This window comes from Zonotrichia albicollis, chromosome Z (assembly GCF_047830755.1).
Source record: "Zonotrichia albicollis isolate bZonAlb1 chromosome Z, bZonAlb1.hap1, whole genome shotgun sequence".
Taxonomy (NCBI): Eukaryota; Metazoa; Chordata; class Aves; order Passeriformes; family Passerellidae; genus Zonotrichia; species Zonotrichia albicollis.
In genome coordinates this window covers 16,971,096-16,990,825 of record NC_133860.1, presented here as the reverse complement: position 1 = coordinate 16,990,825, position 19,730 = coordinate 16,971,096, and the positions used below count along the sequence as shown (strand labels likewise).

Genomic DNA, 19,730 nt, shown 5'->3' with positions numbered 1-19,730 from the left:
AACTGAAAAGGGAGTAGGTTTAGCTCAGATACTGGGAAGAACACATCTTTACTGTGACGGCGATGATGAACTCGCAAAGGTTGCCCAGAGAAGGTGTAGGTGCCTCATCCGTGACAAAGCTCAGGGCAGGTGGGATGGGGCTCTGAGGAACCACGACTAGTGAAAAGCGTTCCTGTCTATGGCAGGGGAGTTGGAATCAGATGATCTTTAAAGTCCCTTCCAACCACAGCCAGTCTGATTCCATCATTCTATGAAGTTCATCTCATATGAATAGCAATGACAGACTACCTACTTTGCAAAAAAATAGGTTTAATGATGCAGTGATAAAAGGTATGTGAATGTCTGTGTGTATGTATAGATGCTTATATTTTTAATGAAATGTGTATTGAATATTGTCTATTTATCAGAATATTGGAAGGCTTATAACTGAAAAAGCTTGAAAGACAGTGGAAAGAAAAAAAACTTGTGTTCTCTTCTTGTCCAAGCAGCATGATCCAGTGGTCTGATTATGAACAATTTTTAATAGAAGGATAGATATAAACATCTATATAAATCATTAATCTATTTATGATTTGTATCTCCTGAGTCAATTGATATTTTCATGACAGAGGTCATATTCCCTAAGTTCTTCTACAGAAGGTTTCTGTAGACCCTTCTCCTTGAGTACTCTCCCATGGAACTGTGGATTAAGGCTTTTCTTTCCTAATCTATAGCAATTAAATATTCACTCAGTAGCCACTTTCTTCTCAGAACAGCACTTTGGGCAGAACCAAGGAGATTTCTTTTACTGTTGTGCTTGATTAGGATAAGAATGAACAGGAGGTACAATAATATTCAGTTCCTATGCAAAATTAATAATAATGTCCAACAAATTATGTTCAGTGAATTGGGAAGGATGTTTGGCATTGCGAATGGCTGTACTTCATATGCAGCTGCAATAATGTTAGGTATAAGATGAGAAAGTACTTTCCTCTTCCCATTTTATGAACAATAATATCCTTGCAGTCCTACTGCCTAAGACCACAGCCACTGTGGGATGTGGGAATCCCTGCTTTTGTTAGGACTGCAGTAGGGCATCCCAAACAGGTGTGTTTTGAGGAGGCTTAGCTTACAGTCCACAAAATTATATCTGAAATTATACATTATACTGAATCCAGTGTTTAATAATAGTTTTATAAGCCTTTATTAGTTTATGAATAATGCACACTGGAGCACATGCAAAATACATAAATAGGATGAAAGTATTTAAGCATTCAAGTTTTGCTTTGTTCAGAGTTTTGGGAGACAGCTGATGCTCAGAGGGAAGGATTTGCCGGAAGGAGCGGCAGAGCCGTGAGGAACGGACGTTCATTCAGTGCCTTTGAACGGGAGGGCGCTGCACTGGCCGCAATGTGCCGCCCAGCGCGTTTCAGGAGTGATCTGACGGATTGCTGGCTTCTGGAACAGCCACGGGAACGGGCGCTGTGTGGGTGAGGATGTAGCAGGGTTGCAGTAAGCACACGGGAGCCATGGCGGGACCCTTCACGCCGTAAATCCATCCATGTGCGCGTCTGCGTGTGCGAGCGTGTCCAATGGGCGCCGCCAGCGCGCCTCCCCATGGCCGGCCTGCGGGACTACAGCTCCCAGCGGCTCCCGCGCACATCCCGCGCCTGCGCATACGATCCCCGAGGCGGAGGCCGCTCCCCGTTCTTTAAGCGGGAACGCGGCTGCGGCTGGACTGCATCTCCCAGCGGCCCCCGCGCACATCCCGCGCCTGCGCAGGTGGAGCCGGCCCGGCCGCACTCCGCCGTTGTCGCCGTCGGTGGGTGGGTGGGGGAAGGGAGCGAGCGGGAGGAGGTGGAGGGAGGGGGGGGAGAGTTGAGAGTTCACCCGCCGCCGTCGCTGCCAGGCCGGACTCATGATTCCCATATGCCCGGTAGTTTCGTTCACCTATGGTGAGTAGCGGTGCTCGGCGTGTCCGTGCGTGGGGAGAGGGCGGCGGGCGAGGGTCGATCCTGAGGCGCCGAGTCTGACCCGGCGCTCCCGCGCTCTCTCTCTCTCCCTTGTCCCTCTGTGTGTCCCGTTCTTTCCCCACCGTCTCCTCTCGCCGGGCCTCCTGTCATGGCCCCCGCCGCCGCCGCCGCCCCTCGGTCGCCGCCGCCGCCGCAGTGCCCAGCCGGCTGGGGGAAGATGCCAAAATGGCCACCGGCAACTACTTTGGATTCACCCACAGCGGGGCTGCTGCCCAGTACAGGTGAGCACCGCCGCGACCCCCCGGGACCCGCCCAGGGCCCCTCTCCCCGGCCGGGACCCCGGGCAACTCCCGCCCCTGGCCCCGCGCCGTGGGCCGCGCTCGGACCCTCCCGCCGCGCCCGCGGGTGTGCGTTCTTATCCCCGTGTGCCGGGGCTGGGCACCGCCGAGCGGGAGGAGGATGATCAGCGACAGATCGGGTCCCCAGGCCCTTAGATTAAAATGGCCACTTGCAGTCAGTCAGCCAGCATCAGCGGCGAGTCACCGTGTGCCGCCCCCAGGCTCGTCTCCTGCCTCAGCTTCGGGGAGCACCGGCCTTGCTCCCCAAGGCTTTGCTGTTGCTGTGGGAGCCCAGAATCCCTTCTAACGTGGGTTGAAAACCAACCTAAGGGAGGCTGGATGGATCAGGGAGAGATGGAGCACCGGAAAATAGCAGGGGACTTAATCCAATTGAAGTAATGTGTCTAAGAAAGTAGAGGAGGTACTTTCATGGACAGGTACCTTTTTACAAAAATGTCCTACTCTGATTTCTAAGACCAGGAGCAATGTTGTAGTGGAACTTGAGGACCCGTGACTGTGTTAGACTGTATACATAACTGTGTCTTATGTGTCTGGATAAATCTATCGATACAGATCTCATACAGACACACTGCCACAAATCTTTGTATCTTTGTAGTTTTTGTTTATCTAAATTGTGGCCAGAGTGTTAAAAAGTAATTGGTAGCATCTATTATATCACAGTTTCTGACATCATAATACTTAATTTGCTAAATACAGTCAGGAACATCTTTTCAATTTTGGCTTGTATTGGAGTCACATCTTAAAGTCCACATTTGAATCTTATGTTGCTCATTCCGTAAATCTGTAATAAAGACCTTCCTCAATGCCTAAGCTGTGGGGAATATGATAAAACCCAAAAGATTAAAGCAAATATATCAGAGATTATTAACAAATGAATGCAGAGCTGTGCTAGTAGCTAATAAAAATTGCATTCTTAATGTAGTTTTAGGAATGTACACTTTTGTGGAGGTGTTGGAATAACTCCATTTTTTCCATTGGTTTTTTTCCTGAAAATGAATGTGAAGCACACTGAATTTAATGTACTCTGGTGTTAATTAGAGGATTAAATTTAGATAATCTTCTAGTTCCTTTGGGTGTTCACAGTGCAAGTATGTGTTTACATTTTACATGATGTTTATAGTGAATATTTAGGACATAGATATAGAATTTCCTTTTAAGTATAAAGGTTTAGTGAATAATAAACCAAGATCTGTATGTCTGCAGTTTTGAAGTGCAGACAAATTTTTAAAATCATCTTTTATTGCAGGGCTGAGGTGATCTTTAGACTAAAGATCCTGAGCAATTCCTTTGAAGTTATATAATTGGAATAACATTCAAGTTTAATAGCTGATCCTAAGTGTGTTTTTGAGAAAATGGAAAACAGATCAAAAGAACCTTTTTCTTTTGCTATCACAAGTTTAAGATACTGTTTAATTTGCTATTGGTTAAAGACTCTACATCCTATAAATGATTTGTGTGTTTACCACATTTGAAGGTGAAGACACACAGCGATCAGTGTTTGAGTAGTCCTTCCGTAAGAAGGAATTTAATATTTTGAGCTGAAAACACAAGAGTCACTTCAAATGTCTGAGGGAGCTTACTTTTACCAAGCGTGCTTGTTAGGTCCTTACTGGTGTGTTTACAGAGTGCTACAAGTCATGTATTCCACTCCAGTATATTTGAGAAAAAGATGATGGTGGCAGAGGAAGGTGGTGAGATTTGATTTTACAACAAGTCTTTAAGTTTTTTTCCAGTATTCAAAAAGTCAGTTCACAGAATAAAAAAATCGTCTTATTGGAAACCAAAGCAATAAATAAACAAACAAATGTTTTTTTTACCTACTGAATACACAGGTAAGCCCCATAAATCTTGAAAAATAAAAGGTGTTTCTGGATGCTGAACTAACCTATGGATTCTTAAAAAGTTGCTCAAAGTAACAAGTTGTTTTATGAGAAAAAAATCACATTGCAGTGGAAGTCTTTAGTTCTTTATACATACACCATTTGGAAGTTCCAACACTGTAGTTTTTATAGGAATGAACAGAAATTTTCATAATAAACACAATATTGGTCGCATTTTTAAAGGTTCTCTCCTGCCAAAATGGCTGTGAAAAATTCTGGTATGTTGGAAGAATATTAGTCTGCAATTTTAGATGACTCAATGCTCCCTAATGATCATAATCAGGATTTTATTGATTTCAGCACTTAGTTCAAAAATTTGTACAATTCTTTTTAGCATACACACCTTTCTTGTAATGTCTTAAAGTATGAATATGTCAAAATATATCAGGCCTTCATCTGGAAAAAAGCAGAGAAAATAAAAAACCTAAACTTTGCATCAGAAAGAAGACAGTCTAAGTAGATTCTGTTCACATTCAAGGAATAGAAGAGACTCTTCCAGTTGGACCTACAGTCACTGTCCAGTTTGCCCACTCAGGGCAGGCCAAGTTCCAGCACGTTGCCAAGGGCACTGTCCAGATGCTTTTGAACACAGACCGGGCATCAACCGCTTCCCTAGGAAGCTGTTCAGTGCTTGACCACCCTCTCTTTATAGAAATTCCTCCTAATGGCCAGGAAAGCTCTCCTGGTGCAGCTGTGAACTGCTCCCTCCTGTCCTGTCCCAGGAATACAGGGAGGAGAGCTCAGCACCTCCCCGTGCCCTTCCCCTCTTCAGGAATGCGCAGAGAGCAGTGGGGTCACCCTTCATCTCCCTTTCCCCAAACTGGACAAGCCCAAGTTCCTCAGCTGCTCCTCACAGGAAGTTCCTTCCAGCCTTCCCACCAGCTCTGTTTCCCTCCTCAGGATGCACTGAAGGACCTTCCCCTCCTTCTCCACCTGCAGGGCCCAGCAGGATGAGGCCACCCTGAGGCTGAGCCCAGGAGCCCATTCCCTCTCTGGGCTGGCTGTGCCCTGCTGGGGGCTCTGGGATGGGCTCTGGCTGTGCTCTGCTGGGAGCTCTGGGATGGGCTCTGGCTGTGCCCTGCTGGGAGCTCTGGGATGCGTTCTGGGATGGGCTCTGGCTGTGCCCAGCTGGGAGCTCTGGGATGGGCTCTGGCTGTGCCCAGCTGGGAGCTCTGGGATGGGCTCTGGGATGGGCTCTGGCTGTGCCCAGCTGGGAGCTCTGGGATGGGCTCTGGGATGGGCTCTGGCTGTGCCCTGCTGGGAGCTCTGGGATGGGCTCTGGCTGTGCCCTGCTGGGAGCTCTGGGATGGGCTTTGGCTGTGCCCTGCTCAGAGCTCTGGGATGGGCTTTGGCTGTGCCCTGGGATGGGCTCTGGCTGTGCCCTGCTGGGAGCTCTGGGATGGGCTTTGCCCTTGGGGCTGCTCGGGCACTGTGGACCCACACTGAGCCCAGCACCAGCCAGCCCCACCTCCCTCTGCAGCTGTCCAGCCACTCCTCTTCTACTTCATCCCTGTGCTTGGCATCACCCCATCCCAGGTGCACAATCCAGCATTTGAACCTGGTAAATTTCACTCCATTTATGAGTGCCCAGTGCTCCAGTCTAACTAGATCTCTCATCAAGGCCTCTTGTCCCTAAAGAGCATCCACAGCACCTCCCAGTTTGAATCATTAGCCAAATTGCTAATGGTGCACCCAACTGTTGCTTGCCATATGAAGCCCCATTCAATACAGCCCTTTGAGTGCTGCCATCCAGCCAGAGCTCTGTGAACCTGCTCATCCCACAGCTGGGCAGCTTGTTGGAAAAGGATGCTCTGGGGGACAGTGTTAGCAGCTTTAGTCAAACTGGAACTGCATCCACTGCCATCCCCTTCATCCAGGAGGCAGGTGATCTTATGATAGAAGGATAGGTTGGTAAAAGAGGACTTTCCTTTGTGAAACTGTTGACTTTGGGAGATGACTGCATTGTTCTTTAACAGTTCTTTCACCTTCCAGTATCACTTAGTATCTCCATAGTTTTTCCAGGAGCTGAGGTTACGCTAATAAGTCTGTAGTTCCGTTTCTTGCCTCACACCTTTGTAAACGGGAATTACACTGGCAAGCTTTCAGTCAGTAGTGACCTGCCCAGACTCCTAAGGCCTCCAGTAGATGATTGAGAGGTCTTGCTGTAACAGCTGCAGGCCCATTCATAATTCAGAGGTGAATCCCATGAGGGCCCACAGAGATGTGGGAACATTCACTTTATAAGCTGGTCCCTCAGAATTTGAGTATTCACAGTTGTGGATCTCCCACTCAGAAGACTCAAAGGAAAAATTCTGCTCTATTAAGTGATTACTGAAAGGTGCTTTTAAGGAAAGTTTCTGTATTTAATTCTAGACTTATTGCAGACTGATATAAACTCTTTCTGAATTGAAGTTCCTCAAAATGACAGTATTCTAATTTGTGTTATTAGCAGTGAATCATAGGATCATAGAATATCCTGAATTAGAAAGGACCCACAGGGAACATCAAAGTCCAACTCCTGGCCCTACACAGGACATCCCCAAGAATCACACCACGTGCCTGAGAATATTGTCTAAACATTTCTGTAACTCTGCCAGGCTGGTGCTGTGACCACTTCCCTAGGGAGCAGTGCCCAGCCACCCTCTGGGTGGAAACACCTTTTGCTGATACCCAGCCTAAACCTCTCCTGGCACAACTTCAGGCCATTCCCTCTGTCACTGTCACTGTCCCCACAGAGCAGAGATCAGTGCCTGTCCCTTTGCTTCCACTTGTGAGGGTGTTGAGGGCCACAGTGACATCTCCCTCAGTCTCCTCCTGGCTGAACAGACCAAATGACCTCAGCCACTCCTCACATGGCTTCCCCTCCAGGCCTTTCACCATCCTTATGGCCCTCCTTTGGACACTGTCTTACAGGTTAATACTTTTTTTATATTGTGGCACCCAAAACTGCTCCCAGCACTGGAGGTGAGGTTGTCCCAGTGCAGAGCAGAGCAGAGCAGTCCCTTCCCTTGCCTGGCTGGTGATGCTGTGCCTGATGCCCCCAGGAGAGGGCTGGCCCTCCTGGCTGCCAGAGTGCTGCTGACTCAACTTGCCATTGACCTGGAGCCCTAGGTCCCTCTCTGTGACACAGCTTTCCAGCCTCTCCTTCCCCAGTCTGTCCGCACATCCAAGAGTGCCCTGTCCCAGATGCAGAATTTAAACGAAGAAGACAGTGGAACATAGAAGTCACTGTGTCTTCCTAGAATTCCAACTTATCCATGGCCATGGATCGTTTAAATACTCTGTCATCCTTCACATGGAGAAGAAATTAAAATTTGTCCAAGTCCTGACATTAAATGCTGATATTTGAAGTGGTTATAAAGGCCAGGTTGATAGATGCTTAGGTGGTAGACTTTGGATTTGGAAAATTCAGGAGTACTGGGTTATTGCTGTTTAGCCCCAGCCAGCAACTAAGTACTGCACAGCCTCTTGCTCATTTCCTACCCACCCTGGTGGGGGGGAGAATCAGAGAAGTAAAACTCCTGGATTGAGATAGGAACAGTTCATAGTTGAAAGAAAATAAAGTATAATAATATGAATTATAGCAATAATACTAATAAAAGTAATAGTAGTAATGAAGGGATTAGGGAGAATAAAACCCTAGAGGAGAAGGTAATGCACAGCACAGTTGCTTATCCCCTGCTGACTAATGTTCAGCCTGTTCTCCAGAAACAATCAGCAGCTCCTGGCCAAGTCGCCCTGGTTTATACTTGCATGCATGGTGTTCTATGGCATGGAATAGCCCTTGGCCAGTCTGGGTCAGCTCTCCTGGCCGTGCTCCCACTCTGCTTCTTGTGCTCCTGCTCACTGGCAGAACACAAGGAATTGAAAAGTTCTTGACTGGGAGTGAGCCCTACTAGGAACAACTAAACCATCTCTGTGTTACCAGCATAATTCTCTTACTAAGTCCAAAACACAGAACTGAACCAGCTACTAAGAAGAAAATTAACTTTACCCTGGCCAAAATCAGGATGGGCATGGAGAACTTGATAATATTTACTGTTGAGGCAGTATAATCAGTAAAGTTCCTTCAAAGAAGAGGAATAGATTACTGTATTTATTAGTTCATAAATACTAATTTTCATAAAACATACTTGAAAACTTGTTTCATATTTAATCAAAGACAGCAAAAGAGCTAAGTGCCCTTTAAACGTGTAAATAATGTATTAGAAGCTTTCTTGTAACTTTCAGTGTTGTTGCTGCGTGAAATTTCCTGCTATCCTACTCATATAAAATTGTTTGTGTGCTCTACCCAGTAATAATATTGTGGTTTACTGAGGAAAACATTAGATTATGCAATCTAATGTTTTCCTCAGTAACATGCAGGAGATTTCTCTGAACATTACAGGACCTTTACAGTTTGTGCTTTCTGCTAGTGGTGGCATTAGGGCCTCAGGTTATAAACCTGCATGCAATGCAAACTTATTGCAGTGACTGTACTAATCCATCTGTTTAGGAGCCTAAAATAAATGTGGAATTTGGTGGTACTAGACTTCTTTGTGTGTGTGTGCATGCAGTGTACCTTACCAGAACCCCTGTGTGACTACTCAATTTGAAATTAACAGCCTAATATTGGCTTGTCTTTCCAATGTAAAATAATATTAGCATTCTTGGTTCAGTGCTGGAGAAGAGGTATAATTATGCTTCTAATCTCAAATTGGCTGGTTAAAATGCTGATTGAGAGATAGGGGCATTGAGTAACGTTTGGTCAGAGAAGTGGGCAAATGTGATTGTTTCATTTAATTAATCTTGTATTATGGTTTTGGTTTCTGTTAAAAAGGTGAAGAATCTCTTAAGTGTTGTGAGTTTCATCTTGGTGGTATTCATACTGTGTCTTGCTCTAATGAGGCAGAACACTGATGGGAGATGCTTGGGTGGTTAGGAATGATTTGTTAACTTTGAATTGCCTTCTAGCAGCTTGAATATTACTGAGTGTGGTGAGCTGTCACAGATAAAGGCAATTTTAGGAGTGCAGGTTCAGAGCAGACCACAATGCCTGAGAGTCCAGGTTAAGATGCAATCTTACAGGCAGCAGTATGGAAGTGAGCTTTTGCAATTACAGCTGGTTTGGAATTCAAATGTAGTGCACCATATTACAGCATATTCAAGTGGTGCAAAACAACAAAAGAAAGTGAATTGCTACACATGGATGAGTTGGCTGTTGAGAATTGATTGGGGGTGGAGTGTGCTTTCACAATTGCTAGTATTTCTAATTACTTTTGTCTTCAATATCCTGTCCCAGTTAACTCTTCATCTAGATGCTGGTTTAAAAAGAATTGAGTCTTTCAGAGATATTAGGGCTGTGGTTCACACAGGCATACCAGACTAAGCTTAAGTTATTACTAAACATAATTCAGTCTTGTGTTGGTGAAAATGGGATGGTGAGGACAACGGTGGGTAGGACTTCTTCTGCAGACAGGATGTACTACTAGACTTGAGCAGCAGTGAAAGTAATTTAGTTTTACCATAGGATGAAGCTAAAAACTCAGAATGCTTGCTCATTGTGTACTTAATGCCCTTGAGTTCCATCACATCTTGACACATACATAATTCTTAGCAGAAGGGACTTCACTGAATATGGTAGAGCTCTGTGAAGCTGATTCTCTTTTGGTCAATGGATGCTAGTGTTTAGTGCTGTAGTTAAACATGCTGTTGTAGCTCAATGTACACAAGAAGCCTCCAGTACTTTTGTTTGTGAAAGGATTTTGATGCACTTCTTTTCCAATCAGTGAAGTCCCACTGTCAAAGGAGATATTTCAACATGAGAAAGGCAATAAGTGGCTTTGGGTTTATTAACATGGATTGTATGGCAGTATTGTAATAGACTATAACAGGGAGACAGAGAAGGTGGTAAATCAGGGGGAAAGGTGCCTTGAGTTAAAGAAGCCTTTGTCATTTTAAGGAGGGCAAACCTGCCAACTATTTGAAATTTGCAGCAGGTGCTTGTCTTTAGGAACTGACCACTTTGGGAAGATTTTCTGTTAATGGTATAGCTGTGTCCTTTGTATCCTCAGAATGTGTTGGTGTTTATAGGCTTAACTGTGGGGTGTTAAATTATGTGTGAAATTTTGTATGCTACTAAAATACAACAATGGTAGCTTAGAGCATAGTTACATTATTGATGCTAGAAAAGCAAAGTAGTGGTTTAAGGCAGGAAAAACAGAATGTCTTAACAATTTAGTACAATTTTCCATACTAGTGAAGTTTCCTTCCTTTTTTGGAGAACTTGCCAATTTCAGCATTTTTTCTGTTTAGCATCTTCATTAATGGTCCAGATGTTAGGGCAGAGTGTACTCTCAGCAAGCTTGCTCATGACAGAAAGTGATGAGGAGTGACTTACGTGCCAGAGGGTTACAGTGACATCCAGAGGGACTTCAAAAATCTGGAGAAAAGGGTTGCCAAGAATCTCGGGAAGTTCAACAAGGGGAAGTGCAAAGTTCAGTATGAAAGAACAACCCCATGCGCTAGTATATGCTGTGGGCCACCCAGCTGGAAAGGAGGAGGTCCTGGGGGTCCTGGTGGATGCCAGACTTGAGTGTGAGCCAGCAGTGGGTCCTTGCAGCAAAGGAGGAGAATGGCACCCTGGGATGCATTAGATAAAATATTACCAGGTGGGTGAGGGACGTGATCATTCCCCTCTTATACAGTACCAGTGAGGCCACACCTGGAATCCTGTGTCTGTTTTTGGGCTTCAGTACAGGAGAGATATGGACATACTGGAGAGAGCCCAAGAGGCCCACCAAAGCTGCTGAGGAGTCTAATGAGAAAAGGCTGGGAGAGCTGGGACTATTCAGCCTGGAGGAGGGTGGGGAGGATCTTAGCAAGTATAAACACCTGAAGGAAGGCTGCAGAGAGGGCAAAGTCAGGCTTCTTCTCAGTGGTGCACAGTGCTAGGACCAGAGGCAATGGGCATAAAATGGAGCACGGGAAGTTCCCTCTGAACATGGAAAAGCACTTTGTGAATACAAGAATGGCTGAGTCCTCATGCAAGAGGCCTAGGTAAGTTGGAGTCTGCATCCTCAGAGATGCTCAGAAGCTGTCCGGATATAGTTCTGGGTGTTTGGCTGTAGGTGATGCTGCCTAAGTGGGATTGGACCCTGATGGCCTCCAGAGGTCCCTTCCAATCTCAGCCATTTTGTGATTTTGACTGGGATGATGTTAGTATTTGCTCCTTTTTTAAATTGATGTAATCTCTGAAGCTCAGTTCTTTTTGTTTTGCATCTTACCATTTCATGAAAAAATGAACTTTTTAAAGAAAGCAATATGGACAGTGGGCTGTCTGTTGTGTGTAGCCAAGCAAGGAGAGGTTGATACAGAGCATATATTACATCACTGTTACAGACACCTGCAGTGTATATGGGGAACAAAACATGGCAGAATTTGATAAGATTGAAATAAAGTTGTGAGAGTAAATGTAGAGATTATCAAAGAAGAAAGGATGTTTTGAAAACATGTAGCTGTTCATCTTTGGGGTGAGTTATTGATAAGTATATGGTTTAGTTATCTAGTGGCAGTCAGTAATTTATAATGGCATGATGCAATCAAGTTTTTAGAACAAGGAAGGAGAAGGGAGAACTCAAAATGGCTACAAATCCCTGTCTTTTTGAGGCTTTATGTAGTTAAACTGCTGAAATTTAGCAGAATTCATGAGGGTATAGCACATTTGAATGCCTTCAGGCCTTTCTGGATTCCTAGTGCATTAGAATAGGAAAAAAGTTATTTTCCCTAAAGTTCTAAGATATTCAAATATTGAAAATTTTATGCCTGTAGTGAGTGACAGGCTCCAGAAATACAGGGGCAAAGTCATTCCTAAAGTGCAACCTACTGTAGTGTGATATTTCATTTCACCATTTGTTGCTGTTTATTGTCAAGTGTGTTTAGGAGAATAAAGTTCACCTTTTTTTTCTTGTTGATTGTAATTTTGGTTTTGTTTTGCTCTGCCCATATTCCATTAGCACATCTGAAACTTCATCTGACCAGTTATTCAGGAGTGCCTCTTCCTAGGTTAGGATCTAAAGCAGTAGCAGATTGCACTGCTTCTAGCAGTTTTTACAGAACTAGAACATACTTGTTTCAATCATCGTGTTCCTGAAAGAACTGCAGAGCTGTGTTTTTGCTATTCTGCTATTAATAGACTTATCTGTGAAACTTCGAGAAACCTGGCACTTAGATTTCACCAAATATGGTTCTTTAATGCTAATGTGTTCCAATGTTCGTAAAAGGGACAAATCAAAAAATACATCCTAATTAGTGGAAGGTTTCATTCAAGATACTCATATTTTTAAAAGTATTTTAGAACTTATCTTAAATGTTGTGCATGGAAATAAAAAAAAAAAAATAAACCCCTGGAAGAAATATATTTTAAAAGTTGTGATTTCTGAGAAATACTGTCTTTTGGGTAGAGACATACTTGGTTTTAGGCCAGATGCTAACTGTCTATCAAAACAGCACTTGTCAGAAAACTGAAACTGAAAAATCAGAGATGTTCTTTGCCTCTTGGAGGAGAGTTTTCAGGGTTCAGCAAGATAAACAGAGCTTATAGGAGCATATGAGCAGCGTTTGTGTGCATGTGTTGCTTGTTAATACAGCAGTGTGCTGACGATAAGCATGTTATGTGCATGAGTAACAATTAATTTCTTCTTTTTTATTGAAATGAATGAATCAAGTGTGATAAAAAGCAGGGCTTGTAGGGAATGTTTTCTGTGCTTCCTATATACATACCTTTTGTGTGCTATATATCTTACTTGGAAGTAGGCTGCCTTTTCCTGAAAATGTATTATTCCTCTGATGGTAACTGCCACAGATGGATTATCCCATTTCTTAATGCATGACTTACTCAGCAAATACCTTAATAAAATAAAGTGGAAAATAAAGTGTCTTACAATCTTCATTCATCATAATGCAAAATAGATAGCATTATATCAAAATGTTCTATTTTCTTTACATGGCTAACATGAAAAAATACATCAAGTTTTCTACTTCCCATTTAGTTTTAAACAAAAAAGCCTCCACAATTTTTTCTAGAAAAGGGCAATAGCTGGAAATGAAAAAAGACATGACATAAGTGTTTTGCAGAAGAGAATTCAATATTTGTTTCAGATTTGCTCTGAATACTGTGTAATTCTTTGGAAATGCAGATCTTCTTTCAGTGTTGCTGTTGGGAAGTAGCTAACAAAAGTTCTCCTGTATTCCATCTAGCAAGCTCTTATCTAAGCTTTTTTGGGGAATAATGCTGCTTATTTGTAAACCTACCTTATATGGCTGTTTAAGGGAGACAAACACATGGTTGTGGAGCTGAAGAACATTGTTTTGCCAAATGGACACCTGTACCTCATTAATTGCTGTTGACCAGCAATTTCTGCTCTCTACAACTTCTGACTAAGTGTGCTGCCAGCATTTTATTTATTTTTTTGCTTTGAAAGTCGGTGGTTTTTTTTTGTATCAAAAGCACTGCTACAATGTTCTTGCTGAAGGTCCTTAGGCAGTTCAGAAAAGGTTGTTAATTGCTGCTTGAATGTTGTGCTTTTTGACAAGAGAAATAGAAGTTAGCAACAGAATTATGACATTAATCTAGTTATTTTAATAAGAAATACGGAGTAGTGATTACTAACACCTTCTGTTTTGAGACCTTGTTCTCAAGGTGTAGACTTTTTGCTGCTGATATTTTAATTCAAGTTGGCCAAAGGGTAGAGTTTTCCAGGCTAAATATCTACCTAGCATTACACCAGTTTTTGTAAATCTGTACTGTAGCTCATTTGATTTTTGTGGTATAGAATTGGGCAAGGAGATCTTGGTAATTATTTGGTGCCTCAGTGATTGCAATGGAGACTTTGCAAACAGGAAAAGTATTTTAAAATACTGTTTTATTTCAGAATGACAGTTCTGGGTTTACACGACTGGGTCCAATGTCAATACCATGCAAACAGCCACTGTATTACTCGTATATCCAACTTTAAAAGTATCAGGGTAAAATGTGCACCTGCTTTGAGAAAAGATACTTACATTTGATGAAAGGAGATTTGTGCACAAGATAGCAGTGTGGATAAGGCCAGTTTTTGCTTTGGCCTTTGCTCTGGAATGAATTTTGCAAGATTGAGAGACAGGGTGGCCCCTCATCCCCACCCCTAGAAAATCAGATTATCATGGAATTAGAGAAACATACATGGTCACAACTCTCTGCAGTCATTCTTATCTAGCAGCTTTAATATCATAGTGGTGTTTTACAATATGTGGCACTTGTGCTGATACTAATGCAACAGAAAGATTGGTATTTCCTATTGTTGGTGTCAGAAGGAATTATAATAGATGTTATTCAAAGATTTGAGTCAAAGGTGTTTCAGAACTGTTTTACACAGTAATACAGTATTGCTTATAAAGAGTTAACCTCTCGTTTTCTCGGAGTTATTCAGTTAGACTATGAAAGATGAGGACAAGTTATATACTGTGGTAAAACTATTTAATAGTGGTGACCTTGTTTGAGAAGAGGAAATAAAGAGAATGAGGAAATAGTACCATAGATGTGGAAGTTTAAAAACAGGTAAGGAGAGACAATACACTTTAGGTAAGGTCCTGCAAATGACCTTCTGTAGTTGACTGAAATATATACCTACAGAATCTGGAGCAGAAAAATTGGGGACATCATGTGCACTTCAAACTGGCTCTGGATGGGATAGGGAAATGCAGTAACACATGCACCTGAACAGGAAGATAAGCATGGAAGAGTATATTGTTCCCAGGAAACAGAAATTAAGTCAGCCTTGTAGGGAAGCACTATTTCTATTACAGTCAGAAACACCTGAAGACATAGGTCTGGTATCAGTAAAACACATTCTTTTTGAATGAAAATTTCTTGTGGAAGATATGGTATAACAGTAGTACAGCAGAATACAATTGGAAGCTACTTATAACTTCCTAAATTAAAGAATAATTTATCCTGAAAGTGAATTTAAACACTCCAAGAATTGTTACATGAAGGTGCACTGAATTGAGTGGTCAGAAACAGGTTCTGGCTTTGTAGGTGTTGGTTTAGAGCTCATTTGCTTTTGAAATTGGAGCTTTAATAAACGAAGGAAAAAATTTTTGACAGGATGCTCAAACATCATATGCTGGTTTTGGCTGGGGTGAGCAGTTGATATTAGGCTGTGCTTTGGATTTGTGCTGAAAACAGTGTTGATAATACAGAGCTGTGTTCTTTATTGTTGAGCAGTCCTCACAGAGAGTCAAGCAAGGCCTTTCCTGCTCCTCACCAGTGAGGGACCTGGTGGTGCACAAGAAGGTGGAAGGGGACACAGCCAGGACATGACCCCAACTGACCAAAGGGACATTCCATACTATATAGCATCATGCTCAATGATAAAACTAGGGAGAGAAGGAGGAAGGAGGTGATGTTCAGAGTAAATCAAATGGTATTTGTCTTCCCAAGTAACTTTATCTGGCTTTCTTGAGATGGCTGAACACCTTCCTCTTTTCTGGGCATAGTGGCGCACCTCAGTGTTTTGTGTGGGGCCCAGAACTGGACACAGGATTGAGGGTGTAGCCTCACCAGTGCCCGAGTACCGGGGAGAAATCAGTGCTCTTGTCCTGCTGGCCACATTCCTGATACAGGCCAGGATTCCATTTGTCTTCTTGGCCACCTGGGCACACACTGGCTCATGTTCAGCCACTGTTGACCAGCACCCCCAGGTCCTTTCCCGCTGGGCGGCTTTCCAGCCATTCTTCCCCAAGTCTGTAATGTAGCCTGGGGTTGTTATGACCTAAGGGCAGGACCCAGCACTTGGCCTTGTTGTGCCTCATATCATTTGTTCTGGCCCATTAATCCATCCTGTCCGAATCCTTGTTTTGTTTTGCTTGTGTGTGTGGCCCTTGTCTTTCATATTAAACTGTCTGTCTCAACCCACAAGCTTTCTCAGTTTTACACTTCCAGTTTTCTCCCTGTTTCCAGTGTGGAGGAGTGAGCAAGTGGCTGTGTGGGGCTGAGTTGCCAGCTGAGGTTAAACCATGGCACCCTGGAACAGGTTGTCTAGAGCAGCCTTGGAGTCTCCATTCTTGGAGGTGATCAGCCCCTGAGCAGACAATGCCCTGAGAAACTTCTAGGTTTGAAATAAACTGTCTTTTGAGCATTGGATAAGAACAGGTGACTTCCAAATCCTTGTTTAAACCTAAATTATTCTGTGAATTTTAAACTCCTCCAAGTTAACAAAGCAAACTGAATCAAGTGTATTTGCAAGAGAGCCTCGACTCAAAAATGCTAGTAAGGGATATTAGAATTTATTTTGGGGAAGAGAAGAATTGATCTACAAAGAGAAGTGGCTGCATCAATGAGTTAGCTGCTTTCTCTGCAGTCCTGCCATACCTGTTGGTGTATTCTTAACTCATAGAACCTACAGAGTAATTAGTATAAATTCAGCTTTTCCCTGTGGTGTTGAGAGATGTGGTGAAGAAAATGCACGCTGACATACTGTATTTCCTTGGTGTTCTAATAACTTGATAACATGCCTAGATCTTTTGGAGACTTACTTATCGAGACTTACTTATCAAGACTAAGAAGAAATTCTTGATGTGGTGCAGTATGAAAAATGACTGCTTAAGATAGAGATTAGTAAAATAATTGTAGAGAAGGAGCTGGTAGAGGTCCTTAGTAGAATTAGAAGAACTATTATCAAATAGCAGTACTTGCAGTGGAGTTCACTAGGGATTCGTTATGACTTTATTATTTCTACTAGTGTGGCATATGGTGCTTTTTGATGTGAGGAAAATAGAGTCAGTACACAGGTAACTTTACAAGAATCTTTACAAGAAGCTAGACTGCCGGGAGAGAAAGGAGAAAGCAGTTGTCTGGAGTAGAGTGGGTGGCACAGCTGAAACTGAAATGACGCATGAGGTTCTTGCCATCTGTAGTCAAAGAAAAACAGATAATATTAAGATAGGTGCACAGATGAAGGAAGAGTGGAATAGGGAGTTTGGCAGAATAATCTAGGAGGAGCTAAGTTCATCTCAGCAAACGTGGTGAGGCACTAATCACCAAATCAGGATAAGAACTCTTGTCAGTTAATTAAAGAAGTTGGCACAAGGATATTTTTATGTAAATTAATTGCATTGAAATGTCTGCTCGTCTTAAAGTTAAAGGCTTTCAGTAAGACCACGGAAGAGAAGAATGTCACAAATTTAGAGGAGATGTCACCATTAATTTCTGTTACATAATGTAACACAACTTTTAGAAAGGAAGAAGCAGTCAGTGATAGAATACTTTTCCTGCAGTCTTGCAAACTCGATTACTAGCTCTGCATGATGTTGCAGAAGCAAGGGGAACAGGTTTGCTAAAATAAACATGATCATGGAACCTGTATTAGCCTCAAAATCTAATTATTTGGGCTGTTAATTCTGTGCTGTGGCAAGGAATTTTGCTGCTTAGTTGCACAAGAAATGAAATTGTCTGTACCATAATCTTGTTAATAGTTCTGCTGGTAATGTTCGTAATCTCTTCACAATTTTAAATACTGAAAACTATCAGGTATCTTTAATCATACGTATTCTGAGAACTAAAGCATTTTCTTTGCTTAACTGACTGGTACTGTTACTTTGTAGTGCGTTGTGAGCACTGTATCTTGTTTTGTAACAGTAACAAATAGTTTCATGAAACGTGGAAAAACCGAGCTAGCACTTCTGCCCAAGTCTTCTGCTCCCTTTTTGCTCTGTTTCCCTGTATATATATAATATTGTTCTGATTCTCAGCAGACCTATTTTGTAAGCTGCTGTTTCTTCACATTTCTGCCACGCTAGAATATGACCCCAACAAGAAACCCTTACATTGTTTTCTGCTTGATTAATGAGTTAAATCAGTGCACTGAATGGCTTGACGAGTAGCAGAATTAGCACCAGGGATGGAATAAAATGGCTTAGCTGGGATTGGTGTTTGGGAGAAGGGAAGACTAAGAGTGGGAAAAGTGTGAAGCAAGACTTACCTTGTTGGCAGTATTAGACTCTTGATGTGTTCAACTGCAGTCAGTTAAGCAGTCTGCTGTCTGTTTATTCAGTTTAATGTGATTTTAGTAGATAGATGTGGCCATGAAAATTATCTCAGATTTGGTGACTATTTTACACTTCTGTACTGTTAGTTATGTAGATAATGAGACCTAATTTTATAGACTATCTTTAATTTCTACCATCATAAAACGGTCTTCCTGAATTTTGTGATGGAGTCCAGTTTCTCATGTTAAGTAAACAGAATTTTCCTGTGAACATCAGGGAGGAGGAGTTGCAAGCAGCGATGTGAGGTACATCCAAGTGATTTAGGTCTTTGCATTTTGCTTTTAGGCTAATAATTGAAAATAACATAAAACATTATTGTATGTGCAATTTACAACTGTAGTAAAATTGGATAGAATGCAAGTAGTCTTTAAGCAGTGAGGGACATGTGATGGGAAGAAGGTGGAGTCCAGGCTTGGAAGTCCTTCAGTAGTAAAATTTTCTCTATTTCTGCTGTGAGAATGGTTGGGAGGGGGAGGAGGCTGCGTGTATGTGTTTTTTAAATTTATTAAAGTAAGTGGGTTCTGCTGTAATTGAAATGACAAAATCAGGTTTTCTAAAAATAAGTAAGAAAAAATTACTGAACTCAAGGGAGTTGTGGAAATTACTTTTGTGAAATTAAAAGTGTATGGATATAGCTATTATTGAACAGCAGTGTGGGAAATGTACAAAAATAATCGGAATTATTACTGAATCCCCCTTGATGTCATTATTCCAGATAGTGATATTTTACATATATTTTACCTGCTTCACTTTATTTGCTTAAAAATCTAAATAAGTATTCCAACCTTCTAATCATAGTCCACAGTTATACATCATAATAGGACAACATCATGCACAGTTACATATCAGTACAGGACAGTAATTCTTGTTTCTGTTCAAGTAATTAAACCTTTGAAGCAATCAGTTTTTATTTCTGCTGTTAGTATCTGTGGATTTTTAGTAAATTGATAAATATTAGCTTCCTACCTGCAAATTTTAGAGAGGCAGATTAGTCTCAGCAGGTGCCTGGGAGACTGCCAGAGTGGTTTTCTTGCTCAGTGTGGTTGTCTGCACTTGTGATGCTTTGTGTTGCGTCAGTGGACTTCTGCTTGGGCAAGTGGGACCAGCTCCTAAAATTCCAACCATCTGTTGGAGAAGTCCCCTATCATCTGTATGTGCCTAAGTAAATACAGCAGTTCTGAGCTGATTTTCATGGCTGTCTTTAAAATTTAATTGCTTGAATATGGTGTAATGAAAAACTTCGTGTTAGTACGGGTTAGTAATGAGCTCTCACAGAAAAGTAGCGTTCTTCTTAATTTGACAGGTATGTCACTTTACTCAAGAACTACTAAAGTATTTAAAACTTGCTAGTCTGGAAAAGCTATCAGCTTGGGACTGCTGCATTATTTTGAATGAAAGACTTGTGTTCTGCTGCTTGGAGAAAACTCAACACTAATACCTCCCCTTTATGAAGTAAATAATCATCTACATGA

General features: G+C 42.3%; 1 protein-coding gene and 1 non-coding gene across 4 annotated transcripts in view; both read left to right on the top strand.

The window, feature by feature from the left end:
• Positions 1-1,775: 1,775 nt before the first annotated feature.
• Positions 1,776-19,730, top strand: part of ZFR (zinc finger RNA binding protein) — a 47,216-nt gene continuing 29,261 nt past the window's right edge. For all 3 annotated transcript variants that reach the window (XM_074532288.1, XM_074532287.1, XM_074532289.1), the window contains exons 1-2: positions 1,776-1,934; positions 2,149-2,233. In XM_074532288.1, coding sequence (XP_074388389.1) covers positions 1,898-1,934; positions 2,149-2,233 — 122 coding nt within the window. In that variant the 5' untranslated portion in view covers positions 1,776-1,897. The remainder of the gene's footprint in view (positions 1,935-2,148; positions 2,234-19,730) is intronic.
• LOC113459487 (small nucleolar RNA SNORA66) lies at positions 17,490-17,626 on the top strand. The gene has a single exon (XR_003380750.1). It is a non-coding gene; the product is annotated as a small nucleolar RNA SNORA66 (small nucleolar RNA).